Below are 18770 nucleotides of genomic sequence, written 5' to 3' on the forward strand. Positions count from 1 at the left end.
CTGGCAAAACAAGGGACCAAATTCATAGCAGAGGTCGTCCACTTCCTGGAATAGAATAGCACCAGAAACAAGATAGACCTCACCTTGAATTTGGAACCCAAAACCATGAATGGATTAAGACCAATAATGTTCTCTGATGTTGCACTGTCTACTGTCATAAATGTGATCACCATCATGAGGAATTGCTACTCAATGTCGATCATGAACTGTCCTCGAACAGGAATGGGCTGGTTCCCATAACAGATTAAATGACAATTTGTGGAGGACAGAGCAGGTTGATCCAGATGATGATATATTTCCAGGTTCAAGAGGGACACAGAGAGGACCCAGTGTTGACCTGGAAATGGAACGGTTTTTGCTGAGTCAAAAGTGTAATGTAAATCTACCTGGGGCTATCAAGCTCATGGTCACAGACTAGTGTAACACTATGCACCTCTGTGAACACCACATCTGCATCCTAGGCTAGGCTGTGTGGAAAGCTATGAGAGACCACGACCACATGGCATTGTTTATGGTAAGCGGCATACACAGTGTGCCTATGTGAGCAGCAGCACCTGGAGTGTACATGGAAACAATCAGGAGACAATGGGAAACCACAACAGAAAAACAGTAACATCTGACTGCAATTCCAGTGTATTACAGGAACCAATCAAGGGTGTCAGGAAATTTCATCAATGTTGTGCCAATGAGTGATACAACGTCTGTGCCACCCTTGAACTGTTCAGATGCAGCTTTTGATGCTTTGGAAGCCTTATCTATACCCTAAACCTCCTTAATTGTTGGATCTTCTAAACTCAACACCTCCTAATGGACCTATCTCTCCAGGGCAGAATGAACAATGAGGTCATGAATCTGAGATCAGCATAGGAGTGTTGACCATGAGAGCACACAAATTTACACTTCCTACTTAGCCCATGGAGGTCAGCCATCCAAGCTTGATAGGAGTGGCCTGGTTTCTTTTGCTATTGGTGGAACTCTACATGGCAAACCATCACGTGGGTTTGCTTAAGATAATAATCACCAGGCACATCACACATTTCAGAAAATAACAACGCTGTTGGGTCTTTCAATGTGGCAAGTTTTCGAAGCAAATGAAACATTTCAGGCACAATCCAACAAGAAAAAGCTTTCTGCTGCTGTTGTTGCTGTTCTTGTAGCAATTGACCCAATGCCAGGAAAGAGATGTTTCCAAAACTGCTGTATCCACACTCTTTATTGACTAGCACTACATGCTGATAACTGCATGCAAAATAATGACTAGGTTGGAGAAACAGTAACACAAATAATGACTCTCCAAGTACAGAGTCTTAGCACTAACAACTGAATCTACAGTGGCACAGAACTCGTCCAACATGAGAACACTTATGTACGCCAGATAAGATGTAAGAAGATGAGGCCATGCTGGCAGTACTCCGATGTTTTTGTATCCGTCAGGTGAGGCACTGGCTGCAGGCAACAGTGGCATGCTTGCTTCGCATGCGTACAACTGGCACCGGATGCAAATGCGGCAGTGGTGGATTTCCTGGGCATGCTGCCACGAAGGCCACAACGACAACATTATTCCTTGCTGGATGGTACTTCCACTATTATAACGAACTGTAAGAAAGTGAACAGTCGCCAGATGGTTATCACCACAGAAGGCAAATATTCATTAAAAGTGTTTATAAAAGGAGTCTGAACACATATGTTGTCCTATTAATATACACACTCCATTTATAGAAAAGTAGACCACAGTCTGATGTCCTACAATCTTAACAATTTTACCACTATAATTACTAATTATAGGATGTAAAAGTTGGAAAGTAATTACATAATTGTTTGCGAGAACTACACAAACTAAAAATTTTACCAAATATGGTATGTTTCCCATCAAGCCACTGTGTTGGAGCCAAAGTTATGAAAAACTGGGATCCATTGGTATTTGGACCAGAGTTTGCCATTGATATAATTCCAGCACCTAAAATCAAAGAGAGAATCTCATATTGTTATTTTTAAACTAGTTAGCTTTCTTATTTTAGATCGAGAGAATAATTACAATATACTTTTCAGATCAGTACCCGTATGTTTCAACTCCTCGTGGATTTCATCTTCAAATGCTCTTCCATAAATAGAAATACCACCCTTTCCTGTTCCTGTAGGGTCACCACCTGTAAAACAATAGTGTGAACTAATGAGCTAAAGTTACAATTCATTTGGCTCTGGGAACATGTTGAGGAATGGGCAATAAAAAGTTTGAGAGCAGCAGTTTCCATCCGCTAAATGTATAATGTTGTTAATGTCTATAATTTGCCTAAAACTGTCATCTGAGCTGATGAAAGAAGAAGACTGTAACATAATTAGTTCATAACAGTTAGTTTGTGGAGCAAATACAGAACAGGAACACAGAATTGAGTGTATAAAAGAGAGGGAAGGGGAGAGAACAACAAGAGAAAATTATTTAATGTAATGGAAGAAAGGAATACAATTAAGGGTAAGAGAATGTTTCCAGCACAGAAAGGAGAAGATAAAACTAGAATTAGAGACAACATGAGACATTGAAAGAAATGGAAAACACATCTGTTTCACATTTTTATTTTTTCTTTGTTTATTTCTTCATTTTTTCTCATCAAATGCCACCATGTCCTCTGTCCAGCATATCATCATTTTCCCATAATTGAATGACACCATTTACATTCCTTTCCTCCTCAATAGCATCATCCCATCCCAAATAGACCTAAACTCCATCTACCTACATCAGTACCCCTATCCTTAACTAAAACCCAGATCTGTACGCAGTTATAAATGCCATGTAAGCAATAGAACCCTCCCCCTTCCCCCGCCACCCAATGACTTCACCATAAAAATTCTCCATTCTGTATGCCACTCCTCCTTTCACAATGATTTTCAAGTCGAAGTTCACACTTTGTGGTTCATGGTGCATGAACCCAGTTGCAGGTTGCTTATCAAAAGGTTCTTGGGAGAACAAAAATTTAATTTTCAATACTTCATATGAGTACTGACTTAATTTAAAAACACAAAATGCTGTCATAAACTACTCTTTATGCAGTGTAACCTTATGCTAAAGCTTTAACAGATACGAAGGAGCACCTTCCTCATTACCCATTACAAATACAGACTAGAGCAACTGAACATATCCTTCTCCAGGGCTTCAACCATTGTGTCCAAAAATGAGGAACAAGCTACCCACAATCCTTCTCACCCTTGTAAAGTGGTATTCCACTACACACTCAACCTACGTAACATCTTGGTCCATCCTTAAGCCACACCTACCACCAAACCCTTGAAACATGGATCTTATCCCTGTGGAAGTCCAGGTGCAAGACCTGTCTGTTACACAGAGCCAGTACATCCTAGTGCAGTCCCAGCACAGGCTTATCCTACTACATCAGTGGCAGGGCCACCTGTGAAAGCAGTCATGTCATATACCAGCTCTGCTGCAAGTTCTGCACAGCATTTTATGTATCTCATTTGCTGGCATATAAGATGACTTTTTATCCTTGAAAAGTAGGTACAAGACTGGATGCGTCTTACACACTAGTAACAAGATAAGGTACATACCTGTAAGCTCCACTTCTTCAAAATTTGTGTGTTTCACCCTGAAGCAATTCACTGTTAGCGTCCTTTTGAATTTTGAGAATTCTTGTTGCATAGAGTTCAGTGGATGCACATATGTTAACAGTTTTTATATTAATAATTCAAGCTTTGGTTACTTTTGTGTGGAGATCTACTTGTGTCATACCTATACTATAGTTTTATTTGCAAACTATGGCCGAACATAATCTGAGAAGTAGAACTGTTAAATGGCCAAAATTTGAAGCAGAACTTAATACTTGGGTTTTAGAGAACAGACATGATGGAATTTCAATTTCTACGAAAAGTATCATTCGTCAAGCGAAAGCAACATCCTCTAACAAAGGCATCACCAACATTACTGAATCAACACTATGTTCAAGATTTATGAAGAAGTATTGGCTCTGTATGTGCACCAAGACAAAAATATCACAGAAGAAGCCAGACGAGTATGAACAGAAAATTGTTGAATTTCATTAATCTGTCATTAATGCAAGGAAAAGTTTGAATTTTCACAAACTGGACACATGCGTGAGACTCCACTAACGTTTGATGTGCCTTCTAAGAAAACTGCGAATCCGGTACAAAAAAAATTATTGTTAAAACTTTGGGGTGGGAAAAGGCTCATTACACAGTTGTTTTATCCTGCTCTACTGATGGGACAAAATTACCACCACTTTTGGTTTTTAAAAGAAAGATGCTTCCTAAGGAACAATTGCTGAAAGGAGTATTTGTCCATGTACACAATAAAGGATGGATGGATGGATGGATGGATGGATGGAGGAACGAGGTTGTGGAAGATAAAGTTTTGTCTAGGCAACCTGGAAGCCTACTGAAGAAGTCTGCCCTATGTAACAGATGTTAAAAATAGACTGAATGAATTGAAGACTTAGTTTGCCGTCATTCCAAGAGTTTACTTGAACCAGTACACATATATAGCAACAGACCATCTAAGGGACTTAAAAAGGAGGAGTGTAATGGAGGGATGTAATTTACAGATTTTGAAACTACAGTGTCAGGAAGGAGGAAGGGACCTAGCATTTCTCAAGTTTGTGAGTGGGTCAAAGCTTCACGGGACTCTATAAAAACTAAACCAGTGATAAAATAATTTAAGAGGTATGGAATCAGTAACGCACTGACTGCCAAAGAGGATAATTTATTGTATGAGGTTTCACATTCCGACATAGCGGCTTCAAGTATATCTTCCTTCAGCTCTGAGAATGAATTTTGCAGATTTGGTGACAAAAATTAAAAGGTGAGCACTTTTTCCTACTTATATTACCTACATAGTTGATGTGTGTGAACACACAGGTTATAACTCCAGAATGAGATTTTCACTTTGCAGCGGAGTGTGTGCCGATATGAAACTTCCTGGCAGATTAAAACTGTGTGCCGGACCGAGGCTAAAACTCAGGGCCTTTGCCTTTCGCGGGCAAGTGCTCTACCAACTGAGCTACCCAAGCACGACTCACGACCCGTCCTCACAGCTTTACTTCTGCCAGTACCTTGTCTCCTACCTTCCAAACTTTACAGAAGCTCTCCTGCGAACCTTGCAGAACTAGCACTCCTGAAAGAAAGGATATTGCAGAGACATGGCTTAGTTTCATATCAGTGCACACTCCACTGCAGAGTGAAAATCTCATTCTGGAAACATCCCCCAGGCCGTGGCTAAGCCATGTCTCCGCAATATCCTTTCTTTCAGGAGTGCTAGTTCTGCAAGGTTCGCACGAGAGCTTCTGTAAAGTTTGGAAGGTAGGAGACAAGGTACTGGCAGAAGTAAAGCTGTGAGGATGGATCATGAGTCGTGCTTGGGTAGCTCAGTTGGTAGAGCACTTGCCCGCGAAAGGCAAAGGTCCCGCGTTCGATTCTCGGTCCGGCACGCAGATTTAATCTGCCAAGAAGTTACAGGTTATAACTGTTTTGCAATAGATGTATTAAGTGAGCAATTTTTTTACCTAAAAAAAGGTCTTAAAAAGTGGGGTGCATCTTTTATCTTGGTGCATCTTATATGACAGCAAACGCAATATATATGCCAACTTGTCAGCTGTCTAACCAAATGGATGGCGATAGTCAAAATGTGGCCAAGAACAGAGCTAAGCACAATGTGCACTATTTCAACCTGTGGCATTTGGGTTGTTTTTGTTGTGGTCTTCAGCCCTGAGACTGGTTTGATGCAGCCCTCCATGCTACTCTATCCTGTGCAAGCTTCTTCATCTCCCAGTACCTACTGCAACCTACATCCTTCTGAACCTGCTTCATCTCTTGATCTCCCTCTATGATATTTACCCTCCACGCTGCCCTCCAATACTAAATTGGTGATCCCTTGATGCCTCAGAACATGTCCTACCAACCGATCCCTTCTTCTAGTAAAGTTGTCCCACAAACTCCTCTTCTATCCAGTTCTATTCAATACCTCCTCATTAGTTATGTGATCTATCCATCTAATCTTCAGCATTCTTCTGTAGCACCGCATTTCGAAAGCTTCTATTTTCTTCTTGTCTAAACTATTTATCGTCCATGTTTCACTTCCATACATGGTGACAATCCATACAAATACTTTCAGAAATGACTTCTTGACACTTAAATCTATACTTTATGTTAACAAATTTCTCTTCTTCAGAAATGCTTTCCTTGCCATTGCCAGTCTACATTTTATATCCTCCCTACTTCGACCATCATTCAGTTATTTTGCTCCCCAAATAGCAAAACTCCTTTACTACTTTAAGTGTCTCATTTCCTAATCTAATTCCCTCAGAATCACCCAACTTAATTCGACTACATTCCATTATCCTCGTTTTGCTTTTATTGATGTTCATCTTATGTCCTCCTTTCAAGACACTGTCCATTCCGTTCAACTGCTCTTCCAAGTCCTTTGTTGCTGTCTCTGACAGAATTACTATGTCATCGGCGAACCTCTAAGTTTATATTTCTTCTCCACGGATTTTAATACCTACTCCGAATTTTTCTTTTGTTTCCTTTACTGCTTGCTCATTTGGATTAGGGATATTCAAAGCAACATCTCACTGAGATACTCATGTACTATAGTGTCTAGTGAATTACAGAATCAAATAAAAAAGGGTCTTCTTGAACACTTCGGTAAACAGAATTACATACATGGTATGAAAACTTGTTTTAGAGCTCAAATTATATTATAGAAAAAGCTTAAGTTCTTCAGAAGTGTAAAACATAGAAATAAATAAAAAACAAATAGGGTAAAAGGGGGGAGGGTGGCGCAGATATTCAGTCCATGATGTCATTAAGATGTTATATATCATAGTTATTCCAAGAGTAATCCTTTAGTGTACCACAGAGTGAATTAAATATTATGCTTGCATTTTAATAGTGCTTCTCGGTGTATGAATACTGCAGAAAGTACCTGAAAATTAAATTTATCAAAAATAAGCATCTCAGTTTAAATTCAACAATAATAAGTAAATGATGATTGTTACTAACTGTAAAGGTGGCCTGTTAAGTTACAGCCACAACGAAAAGACTGGTATACATTACAGCTTTTGACCAAAGCCTTCTTCAGCAAAGAAAACACACACACATTCACAAAAGCAAGCACATCTCATGCACACATGACCGCTAACACCGCCAGCTCCGAACTGGAATACGGTCGTCAGAGCTGTCGGTGATAGTGATCATATATGTGTGAGGTGTGCTTGTTTGTGTGAATGTTGTGGCTGAAAGCTATAATGTGTAACAATCTTTTCCTTGTGCTTGTCTGCACCTCTGTGGGACATCCTTGTGGTGAGTAGCAATCTATCCTTTTCCTAATATTGTTGGTATCCCAACCTGGAGTTTTCATTCTTTAGTTTAAATTCAAAGCATTACAAAAAGCAAACCCAAGGGGTTGGATTCAACACCACAGAACTTTACTATACATGGTTCTATTGAACATGATATGATGCTTACCCGGTTAGTTATAGGGAGGTGTACAGTTTAAAGTGAACTCCGAACAATGCAATTTTCACATTAACAAATCATTGCCAGATGTGAGACAAGAAGTAAGTGTCACAAAAAATCCTGGAACTGGCTGTGTGAACCTTTGGATTTGTGGTATGACAGTTACCCATTGAGCACCTGGTACCTGGTATTTAAATGTACCTGTGATTTGTAAGACAGTATTCTTTTAGAAGTCTAAAAGATGTTAATTAAAATAGTTTAATGGGAGGAATGTTGTAATTCAACATTGCTTCCATATCTTTTGAGGCAGATTAATTGTTAAGCGAGAAGTGATTTAAGAAAACCACAGTGTCTTAACCACTGTAGCCTTTCACTCAGTATAAAGACCAACAGGCATAGAGTGTAATGTAAAGCTGTTAATATTACTTCAATATCTTTGCAAAAGTAGTGAAAAAAATCTAGTGTAATTAAAATAAGCTTACGTTACAGGGGAATATGAGATTACTTGAAGGCTGAAATATTTTGTGGACGGACCTTCAGGTAGTCTTTCAAAATCAGTTAAGTAACTTGCGGGACAGCCACCAATATAATTCTGAGAACTGCAACACTCTGGCACAGCTGTGTGTGACATAGCATTCTGCCATCAGTGGCTGATGGCATTGCCACGTGGTGTAGGACAATAGGGCATTTCCACAGCCAAGTATGTGACAGGAACCTACCACACTTCATAACAACACAACAACACCATGCTGGAGGGAGAAAAAATGCTCCCAGTTCAGCCAGTAGCCCCATTCCTTCTTCAGAGTGCATTAGACCACTGCAGTCTTGTACCAGTGATTGGTCGAATGTACCAGACAGGCAAAGTCACTCACCTGTGACCAGTCCGCCAGCACTGATGATTCTGGGCTTGAAACTTAAGATGCCAAGGCAATGCTGCCCAGTGTGGGCCATTGCCTGACACTCCAGCCAATCTCTGTGGGTCCTGGGTTTGATGTGTAGCCTGCATACTGTTGTCAGCATTTGTAGATCACTGGCAGTACCCAACTAGTATGCAATAATGGAGAACCCAAACCACAGCTCCCCAACATGCAAACCTACTGCCAAAACTGGTCAGCACATAATGTTGGTGTTAGAAGAGCCAGTATATATGAGTGAGATCACAGAGTGACAGTCTGTGGCTTCACCTCAGTGCAGTATGTGGAAATGAGCTATTTTGCATATGGTAGTGTTGGGCACACAATGTCTAATCCAGATTGTAGGGCTGGATAGAAAGTTCAAGCACTGAAAGGGGGCTCAGTCAGTAATATAAATGGTTTCAGATACGAACATACAGTGGTTTGCAACTGGTTAGGTGTATGCAGTGTAACTTGTTGGGGCACAGTGCTCCTTGCACCTAGTCATCCTCTGTAATTTGTTTAAGTGTAGGCAGCCTGGACATTAAGCCAAAGAACGTAGTAAATGATTGTGATTGGCACTCGGGCGTAAGAATAAAATGTGCTCAGTGACCAGGAAATACCACTCTGATGTTGGCCTCTTTCTTACAGAAATTTTCTTTTTTACTTTGAGCACAGGCTTTGCAATGAACGAAAGAGATGTTGAGAAGGTTACCACAGCAGAGCCTGTGCAAGCAACTGGATGCCCTCAGGGATGGTTCTTCTTCTTTCAAAAGGCTAACAGTGTCCTGGGTTCAGGAGAAAAATGGAATTTTCAGTCTGGGAGATAAATGTAACAGATGTGGATGAGTGGTCCACACACACAGCAAGAATGTCATGAATTGCTATGTACGAAATGCAGGTGTATGGGGCATCTGGAATGGGATTGCAAACAAAAGTCTATCAGTGGGTCTGATAGGTAGACAGCAGGTGGGAACACTAATCCACTATTAAATGACAGTGTGGACTACAGAGCCATCATGGGGTCCTCCGAGTAAACACAAGCATAGCAAAAAGATATGAAGTGGTGTAGTTTTGCTTTTATAGCTTTTGGATGGAAGGAAGTATAAGACTTCATTGGACATGAGATTGCACATGTCCGTGGAATGTTTAGACCTCTTTGGCAATAGGAGTTTCGATCCATCATGATGCAGGTTAAATGGAGTGGGTGGAAACAAGATGCATTCACTGGGTTCAGAAGTGTCCAGATTTCAGTAGCAGGCAAAAACTTTTTGGGCCTGTATTGAAGTTTTGCCACTTATGAGCAATGGTTAGTGTGAAATCTTAGGATTAGATTTCATGATTGAACATCATGTTAGAATTGTCCCTGATCGATGGTAGTAGAACTGGACAGTGGACTAAACATTCCATGGAGATTTGGAGGAAATTGTCAAGAGTGCACACTATCACAATTTCTGTTGATCCATTCTAAATACAGGACTGCAGCCAGTCAGATATTTACCAAAGAAAAATCACCAAACAGCTGTATGTTTTCAGAAGTTGTTAGAGAGAGAGAGAGAGAGAGAGAGAGAGAGAGAGAGAGAGAGAGAGAGACCAGTTTCAGCATCTCATTAATGCAACCTTCAGGCCCCTTTGCACTCCTGCTATCCACCCATCAGCATTTCTATGTGCCTTGCCATGTCAATGATTCACCTCAAAATAAAATTCACTGGGCGTTACCAACCAGTGCATTAAAATTCAAGGTCCTATTGCCAAAGAGGTCTAAACATTCCATGGACATGGGAAAACTCACGTCCAATGAAGTCTTATAATTCCTTCTATCCAAAAGCTATAAAAGCAAAATTCCACCACTGCGTACTTTTCGCTATGCTTGTGTTTACTAGGAGCACCCCATGATGACTCTGTAGTCCACACTGTCATTTAATAGCTGATTGCTGGTCATCACACAACAAACTCAGATCAGTACATTTCCTCACTTATGTCACTGAAAAGATTCAGCTGGATTTTATCTCATATACATGTAAATGGCAGTGCCCTTATGCCATAAAAAGGGAATAAATGTTACGACAAATTGTATAAAATTCGACCATTAATAAATAAGTTACTGACAAGGTTCAAAGAATGTTATGCTCCAACTAAGGAGCAATCTGTTGACAAATGCATGGTGAAATTCAAAGGGTGAATATCATTCAAACAGTATATGCCTCAAAAGCCCATTAAGAGGGGGTACAAAATATGGGTCAGAGCTGACAAAATGGGATATATCTGCGATTTTGAGGTATATACTAGGAAATCAGATGGTGCAGTGGAGAAATGTTTGGGAGAGAGGATTGTAAGAGATATGTGTAAAGGCTTAGAAGGCAAAGGATATCACATATACTTTGCCAATTTTTTTTACTAGTGTTCCACTTTTGCAGACATTAAAACTTGACAGAAAAGGACTTCCTCCTCTGAAACCGGACAAAGAGTTGCAAAGAGGAGAAAGTGACTGGTCAGTTCATTTTGATGGGATTGCATACATGAAATGGAAAGATAAACGTGTTCTCACATTACTATCAACAATTGACTCACCTACAACTTTGAAAGAAGTCCGTAGGAAAGAACAGGCTGGCACAATTACAAAAATACCTTGCCCACAGTAGTGAAATCTCATAATATGAACATGGGATGTGTAGATAAAGCGGACATGATGAATGGTTTCTATGCTATTCACAGAAAATCTAGACGCTGGTGGCTCAGACTGTTTTGGTATGTGATAGATATTTCTATTGGAAATGCATTTATATTGCTCCAACTAAGCAAGCCGAATGAAAAGAAAAAGCTAAAGGAATTTTGGCGGTCCATTGTAGCTGGCCTTGTAGGATGCAGTGTTTTCAAAGACAGTCCTGGTCGCCCAAGCATATCATCTGAACCCTGCGCTAAAAAGTGTAAAACTGTTGTTCCAGTGGAAAAACGCACAACAGAATCAAAACATCTGCCAGTACATGGCACATCGAGGCGATGTGTATACTGCAGCACAAAACGTAATCCACATAGAAGCAGATGGACATGTTCCTGCCAAGTTGCTTTGTGTTTATCAGCAGAAAGGAACTGTTTAGTGCCCCATCATGGAAAGTAATGAAGTCTATGGTGGTGGTCTCATTTGTACCTGCTGAAACACTGCACGAAAATTTTTTTTCACATTTTTCCATAATATTGTACAAGTTATATCCTAATAAAACAAAAAAGTTAAAAAAATGATTTTATTTATTTTGCGTCTGAAAGGGTTAAATAGGTTTTGAGCATGATTGGACTCAGAAGTATTGTTCCAATTCAAAGACAGACACAAATATCAGCATTCTACCTGAAGTTTTTTTTGCAAGTTTCAACCATGTGCATCTACTGGAACTCACCTGAGAGCCTCAACTTTTGTTTTTTGTGTGACATACATCAACAGTCAGTAATGGATTTTTAAAACAACAATTTTACATTAAGATTCTGATGTTTTGAGGGCAAACTAGAGCCTTGAGCAAGTTCAGTAGACATTTATAAACTGTTCTCTTTCCACGGTCTTGATCCTTTGCTGGTACAATGAATACAAACATGAACGAAGTTATTTGAAGACAAAAGCGAATCTGGATGTCAGAGAATAACTGATGCCAGAGACAATGTGGTATTCATTCCCACAACACATGAACACAGCACCCACTTATGAAACAAAGATTTTAGGGCACACCTCATTTTGAGTTAGTGGTTGTCTCTTAAGATCACACAATAGTATTCACATTAGGTTTGTGATTGGTGAATTTCACATGATCTAACACAAGGATTAAAATCCATGAGCTAACACAAGAATCAAAAGCATAACATTCGGAGTTCTGTCAACAAATGCTTGATAAATTTAATTTTTTTTCAGGTCAGTGCTAATATTCAAACTGAAACTGGTAACAAACTGTGGGTCAACCTATTTGAATTGTAGACTAACTGTCAGTCATCTTTCAATGATGGAAACCATTACTATATTTATTCATAGCAAAATCAGAGTAAGTTTCTATCTCTATTTCTGTCTTATCTCTAAACATTACATTATTTGGTCATACATCATTTGTTGAAGCCTTTCTTTTCACTGCTTTTAAAACTACTCTCATTTTGATAACATATCATTACTGGGCTCTGCATGTTGCTTTAATCTTAGCTGACAGCCAACAAATCATGGGATACAAGCATTAGGTGATGTTTACTCAGATGAAAAAACTGGTTGCTTCATGGGCTTAAGGCTCATTACACCCTAGTTGGGAATGCTCAACACAGAAGCATTGAGACATCAGCACAAATGCAAGCAGACACACCTCTGCCTCTACATAATACTGGCTGGACACACAATGCTGTGACTGCAGTTCAGCAGGTAGACTGAGTGGGGGGGAGGGGGGTTGTGTTGCATGTGGTGGGTAGAAGGCAGGAGAGACAGGGGGAGGGAGGGAGAGAGGGGGGGGAGAGGGGGGAAAAAGAGAGGGGGGGGGAGAAAGAGAGAGGGTGGAAAAAGAGAGGGGGGGGGAGAAAGAGAGAGGGTGGAAAGGGAGAGGGTGGAAAGAGAGAGGGGGAGGGGGTGACTGATTAAGTTGACTTGGAGATGTGAGCTAGGAGGGGGTAATAGGACAGAGGAAACGGCAATTGTTGGATGGATGGAGTGGGAACAGTGGGAGGGGTGGAAGAGAGAGGGGGGAAAGAGAGAGGGGGGAAAGAGAGAGAGGGGGGAAAGAGAGAGGGGGGGGAAGAGAGAGGGGGGGGGAAAGAGAGAGAGGGGGGAAAGAGAGAGGGGGGAAAGAGAGAGGGGGGAAAGAGAGAGGGGGGAAAGAGAGAGGGGGGAAAGAGAGAGGGGGGAAAGAGAGAGGGGGGGAAAGAGAGAGGGGGGAAAGAGAGAGGGGGGAAAGAGAGAGGGGGGAAAGAGAGAGGGGGGAAAGAGAGAGGGGGGAAAGAGAGAGGGGGGAAAGAGAGAGGGGGGAAAGAGAGAGGGGGGAAAGAGAGAGGGGGGAAAGAGAGAGGGGGGAAAGAGAGAGGGGGGAAAGAGAGAGGGGGGAAAGAGAGAGGGGGGAAAGAGAGAGGGGGGAAAGAGAGAGGGGAGGAAAGAGAGAGGGGAGGAAAGAGAGAGGGGAGGAAAGAGAGAGGGGGGAAAGATGATGATGATGATTATTAGTGTTTTAGGGTGCACAACAGCGAGGTTATCAGCGCCCGTTCCCAAAAGTTCAATTCAGAGCCGAATTGTGAGAGAATTGGTATTGTTTAAATTGCAAGATTGGACACAGCACATCAAAACAGGGAGATAAAACTAAAAAAAAAAAAAAAATAGCAGGACAAACAGGTAAAAATAATTAACAGTGGCTGAGTGACCACTTACAAATAATGGGTGACCAAACCACTGGACAGCGCATTAAGACTTCAATCCCAATATTTTGGGAAGAAGGCCAGACAGCACACAAAAACTCTAGCCACACTCGCCTCATTATTAGTTAAAAGAGAGGGTAGGTCTGGCGGGAAACTGAAATCTTCCCTCAAACCCGCATATAAAACACACTCAGTGAAAATATGTCGTATCGACAGCTGTGTCCCACATGTCTGACACGTTGGTGGCTCCTCACGACGTAACAGAAAACCATGTGTCAAAGGACAATGTCCTATTCTAAGCCGTGTAAGGGCTAAGGGGGGAAAGAGAGAGGGGGGAAAGAGAGAGGGGGGGAAGAGAGAGGGGGGAAGAGAGAGGGGGGAAGAGAGAGGGGGAGGGAGGTGAATGATTAAGTTGACCTGGAGATGTGAGCTAGGAGGGGGTAATAGGACAGAGGAAACGGCAATTGTTGGATGGAGGGAGTGGGAACAGTGGGTTAATGGAGACTGAAGCCCGGAGAGTGAGGGGAGTGAAGGATGTGTTGCAAGAATAACTTCCACCTGTGTAGTTCAGAAGAGCTGGTGGTGGAGGAAAGGACATGGATAGTCCACATTGTGAAGCAATCACTGCGCTCAGGTGAATGTTGTGTCACTGGGTGATCAACTTTGTTTTTGGCCACAGTCTGGCAGTGGCTTTCCTTTCTGGTGGACAGCTGGTTGGTTTTCAAGTAACAGTGGGAAGGATCTTGGGTAGGATGTCCTACGTTTCTGGGCAAGGCGAAGGATATGGTTAAATTTTTCCACTCCAAGTTGATATTGGACATTGAGGAGGACAGAGGATTAGGGGTGTGTTGGGGTCTGGCATGGGAAAAATGTTCGTGCACTAGTTTTGCAGGCAATGTCTCTTCTCATGAGACCTTCAGCGCACTGAGCAAGGTTGTTCTCATCACTACAGATATGCCTCCCACAAGTAGATGATGCTGTATGGGACAAGTTTTATGGTGCGGAAGGGACAGCAGCTGTCAAAATTCAGGTACTGTCGGTGGTCAGTGGGGTTAATATGGACATGGGTGTGGGTGGAGCCATCACAGAGGTAGAGGTCAACTTCTACGAAGGTGGCACATTGGATTGAAGAGGACTACGTGAAGCAGATGGGAGAGAAGGTGTGGAGGACATGGAGGAATGATGATTGGATGTCTTGGCCCTGGCTCCAGATCTTGAAGATATCATAAATGATCCTAAACCATACATAGGGTTTGGGGTTTTGGAAGGCTAGGAAGGTTTCCTCTAGATGGCATTGAAAGATGCCATACGGCTGCCCATGGCAGTGCTGCAGATTTTTTTTTATATATCATCCTCTCAAAGGAGAAGTAGCTGTATGTTAGGGTATAGTTGGTAATGTGTATGAGGAATTAGGTAGTGGATTTGAGTCTAAAGGACACTGGGAGAGAGAGATTTTGAGAGCGGCAATACCTTGCGTGTGAGGGACATTAGTGTACAGTGTGGTGACATTAGCAATGATGAGTAGTGATCAAGAGGTAAATGAAGTTTTGGAAGGTACTGTTACTATAAAATTCTTACTACATACACCATATCACCTAAATTACAACCCTTGCACTCAAGCACCTGCAAAAGCATTCCCTACACTGACTCCATAAATTGTCCAACCAGTTCACATTCTACTCCGATGTTGAGGCACCACTATCCATCAACACCTATCTTTCCATCAGTGATCAACCTCATCAACCCCTCATTGCACCCAGGCCCTGCCTAGACGATTTTTTCAATTTACCGTATCCTCCAAAACTCCCTCCCATTGCTCCAGAAAATCCAGATCTGAAGATACAATAGCTAATTTTTCCACCAAAAACTTTAGTCCGACAAGAATTTCAGTCCCATCCAAAGGCCTCACTTTCAGCCCCACTTCGAAGTTTAACCATGTTGGACTTGTCAAACATTTACTCTCTTTCTCCCAATCCTTACAGTGGAAACACTTCTTTGCCACCAGTCTCTCCAACCACAGCCAACCTAATTCCAACATAGAACCCTGCTTCTTCCAGTTCATATCACTAGCCAACCATCACCCTTCTTCCATCCAACCTAATCACCCCCTAGTCACCTTCCTGGAATTCCTTATCTCCAAATTGGCCTCACCATCCTTCCCCAGGCTCCTTCCTAAGAACACCAACCTTTCAGGAAAATAAAGGACAAACATACACGACCTTCAAAAACAGATCCCAACTTAATCACTCTCCCTGCACATGAAGGCTCCACCATTGTCATGACGAGTCACAGTGACTACCTGGTAGAAAGACTGTCAACTGGCTCACTACTACACCTATGAGCTCTGCCTATTGATCCCATTCCAGAAGTCCAAAATATCCTCCAGGGCACTGTAGGGACTGGGAAAAGGAGAGTAGGTTTTTGACAACATGATTAAACTTAGGTATGGGGCTGAAATTGTAGCATTTGGATAGGACTGAAATTTGTCTAGGATTGAGGTTTCTGGTGGAAAACACTTCTTTGCCACCAATCCCTCCAAAAAAAGTGAACCTAGTTCCAATCTCTGTCAACCCAATGTCCCCACACCAACCAGCCTAAAGTTTCCCTTCCTCTATCCAATTGCTCCCTCCTAATTCATTTCCGACATTACTTCTATCATGTGACATTCCCCACCAGCTTCAGCACTTATGCAGCACATGCCCAACTCATACACCTGCCACCCCTCCCCCTGCATTTCTAGCCTGCAAAGCAGCTGCCTCCCTCCGAGTCACTAACCACTACCCTCAGCCCCTCTTTTATTGCCTGCCTCTCTGTCTCCTTCCTCCCACTCCACCCGACACAACCTCCACTCCACTCCACTCCACCCCCCCCCCCCCCCCCCCAATTTCATCTGGCATACACTGAGTACGGGCATAGATAGTGTGTGTTGGGGGGGGGGGGGGGAGGGACACCCCCCATTTGTGCCTTTCGATGACTCAATGCTTCCGTTATTTGGCGAGTGGTCTGCTTTACTCCTGAAAACCATTGTTAGGCATAGCTAACATGTGTCGCATAAAAAAATTATATCCAGATAAAAAGGGGTCAAAGATGTAAAATGAAATACAAAACTGAAAAATGATGTCATAATGCAACAACATGCTACATTCATCATCTGCAGTTTCTCATCTCTGGCTCACACCAATGGTCTGTTGCCCAGATTTGAGGAATATATGGCAGCCTTGAATGCCAATGCTCCATTTTATTTGGTTTTGGCGGTTGGAAAGGTAACAGGCTCATATAATCAAATTTATCATTATTTATAAAGATAAGATCAGTACGAAATCTATAAGTCAATGCAGGATGCCAACAGAGAGTTAAGTGTACACAACAGGCGATACAGTTAAATAACACTAGTGAAGAGATGGAATGGAGAGGGCTTCACAAGGCTTAGATAGGGAACTTGTCCAGAAACATAGGACAGAGGAAACAGATCAGTAGAAGAGGAGAAGCCACAGGTCACAGGGAGTAGACCAAACATGTCTGCTTCCGTTTCACAAGACATCTTGACTATGGCTGCACAGCTTATGGCTCAGCACAACCATCTTATCCTAAGATAACTGATGCTGTTCACCATGAGTGGATTCAGTTGATGACAGGAGCACATAGGATGAGTACAATCCCTAGCCTCTGTGTTGAGGCTGGGAACCACCACTTGCCATCCAGTGACACGTCCTCATGATGCATCATGTGTGCAGGCTACTCTCCATGCCACAGTCACTGGCACTTCAGACTGTTGCTCACCCTCAACTGGGCCAGCTTTTTAGAAATAGACCACAAGCAATGAAACCACTCAGAATTCACATTCAGCAGGACTTAGTGGCTCTTGGTGCAGATGCTATTTCCATGCTTCACTGAGGTTAGAGTTGTTTGCTGCCCTGGTCAATACATCGACCAAGATTTTTACTCCGGCCTCTGTTTTTAAACTGATGTTTTACAGAACTTCAGCCGAGCACTGTAACTGTGTGATCATTTACACTGATGGATCTGAGCAGGATAATTACATTAGCTGTGCTGCATTATTTCCAGGCTGTCATCAAGATTCACTTACCTGGTACATTCACAGTAGATTAAATTTAATCATATTCGATCTTGAGGGCACTGGAGAAGATACGGCACCTTCCTGCCACCAATTCTAAGTACCCTTCAGGCTATCGTTCACATGTAGCCATCTGAACACTATCTTCAGTTGATTCAGAATGCCCTTTTCCACTTACAGAGGCAGGGAAAGGATGTATCATGCTGCTGCGTACCAGGGCACATGGGCATTCAAGGTAATGCAGCAGCTAAGGATGCCTGTTTAGAAGTTACAATTACTGAATTTGCTGCCCCTGTCTATGCAGTTACCTCCATGTTGAGACAAAACACCATGCATGTGTGGGAGGAGGAGTGGTTTGGGTTGGAGAACACGAGCTGAGGCCCATGAAACCAATGCTACAGTCACAGTGTTCCTCCTCCTGGCCACTGCAGTGGGAGCAAGCACATTTAATGCACCTCCAGATTGGATACTGTCCTCTGATGCATGGCTTCCTCTTTCAACAGGAAGACATACCGGTATGCAGTGCTTGTGGTGTACAGGTTCCTATACACAACATTTTAACTGAATGCATTTTATATCAAGTCATGAGGGCTGCAACACACTTACCAGTTGACTTACCCTCTATTTTAGGTAGTCATGAATCGAATATGGTTCATGTTTTAAGATTCTGTGTGCTGTCTGGTCTTCTCAATAGTGTCTAAAGATAGAAGGCTTTAATGTGTTTCTGAGGTGATTGCTTCGTCTTTTATTTTCCAATTGATCACGTAGGCTTATTTTCTTGCTCCACTATTTTAGATGTTTTGTAGTTATAGTCTATGTTTTCTACACACAGTGCCTTGAAGCATACCGTATTTCACGGACTATAAGACACACATTTTTCTTCGCAAATTTTCCTCCAAAATTCAGGTGCATCTTATACTCGAAATTAATATAAATAATGTTCTGTGTTTGATTTAAAATTC

At 42.0% G+C, this 18770-nt stretch overlaps 1 protein-coding gene across 3 annotated transcripts in view; it reads right to left on the reverse strand.

Moving 5' to 3' along the window:
- LOC124613961 (peptidyl-prolyl cis-trans isomerase-like 1) overlaps positions 1-18770 on the reverse strand; it is a 92676-nt gene that overhangs the window by 38036 nt on the left and 35870 nt on the right. For 2 of the 3 annotated variants that reach the window (XM_047142742.1, XM_047142743.1), the window contains exons 3-5: positions 2058-2147; positions 1850-1957; positions 1196-1596 (exon numbers count right to left, since the gene is read on the reverse strand). In XM_047142742.1, the coding sequence (XP_046998698.1) occupies positions 1226-1596; positions 1850-1957; positions 2058-2147 (569 nt within the window). In that variant the 3' untranslated portion in view covers positions 1196-1225. Of the gene's footprint in view, positions 1-1195; positions 1597-1849; positions 1958-2057; positions 2148-18770 lie in introns of those variants that run through there. The other variant, XM_047142744.1, reaches the window with a different exon arrangement.

This window comes from Schistocerca americana, chromosome 4 (genome assembly GCF_021461395.2).
Source record: "Schistocerca americana isolate TAMUIC-IGC-003095 chromosome 4, iqSchAmer2.1, whole genome shotgun sequence".
NCBI lineage: Eukaryota > Metazoa > Arthropoda > Insecta > Orthoptera > Acrididae > Schistocerca > Schistocerca americana.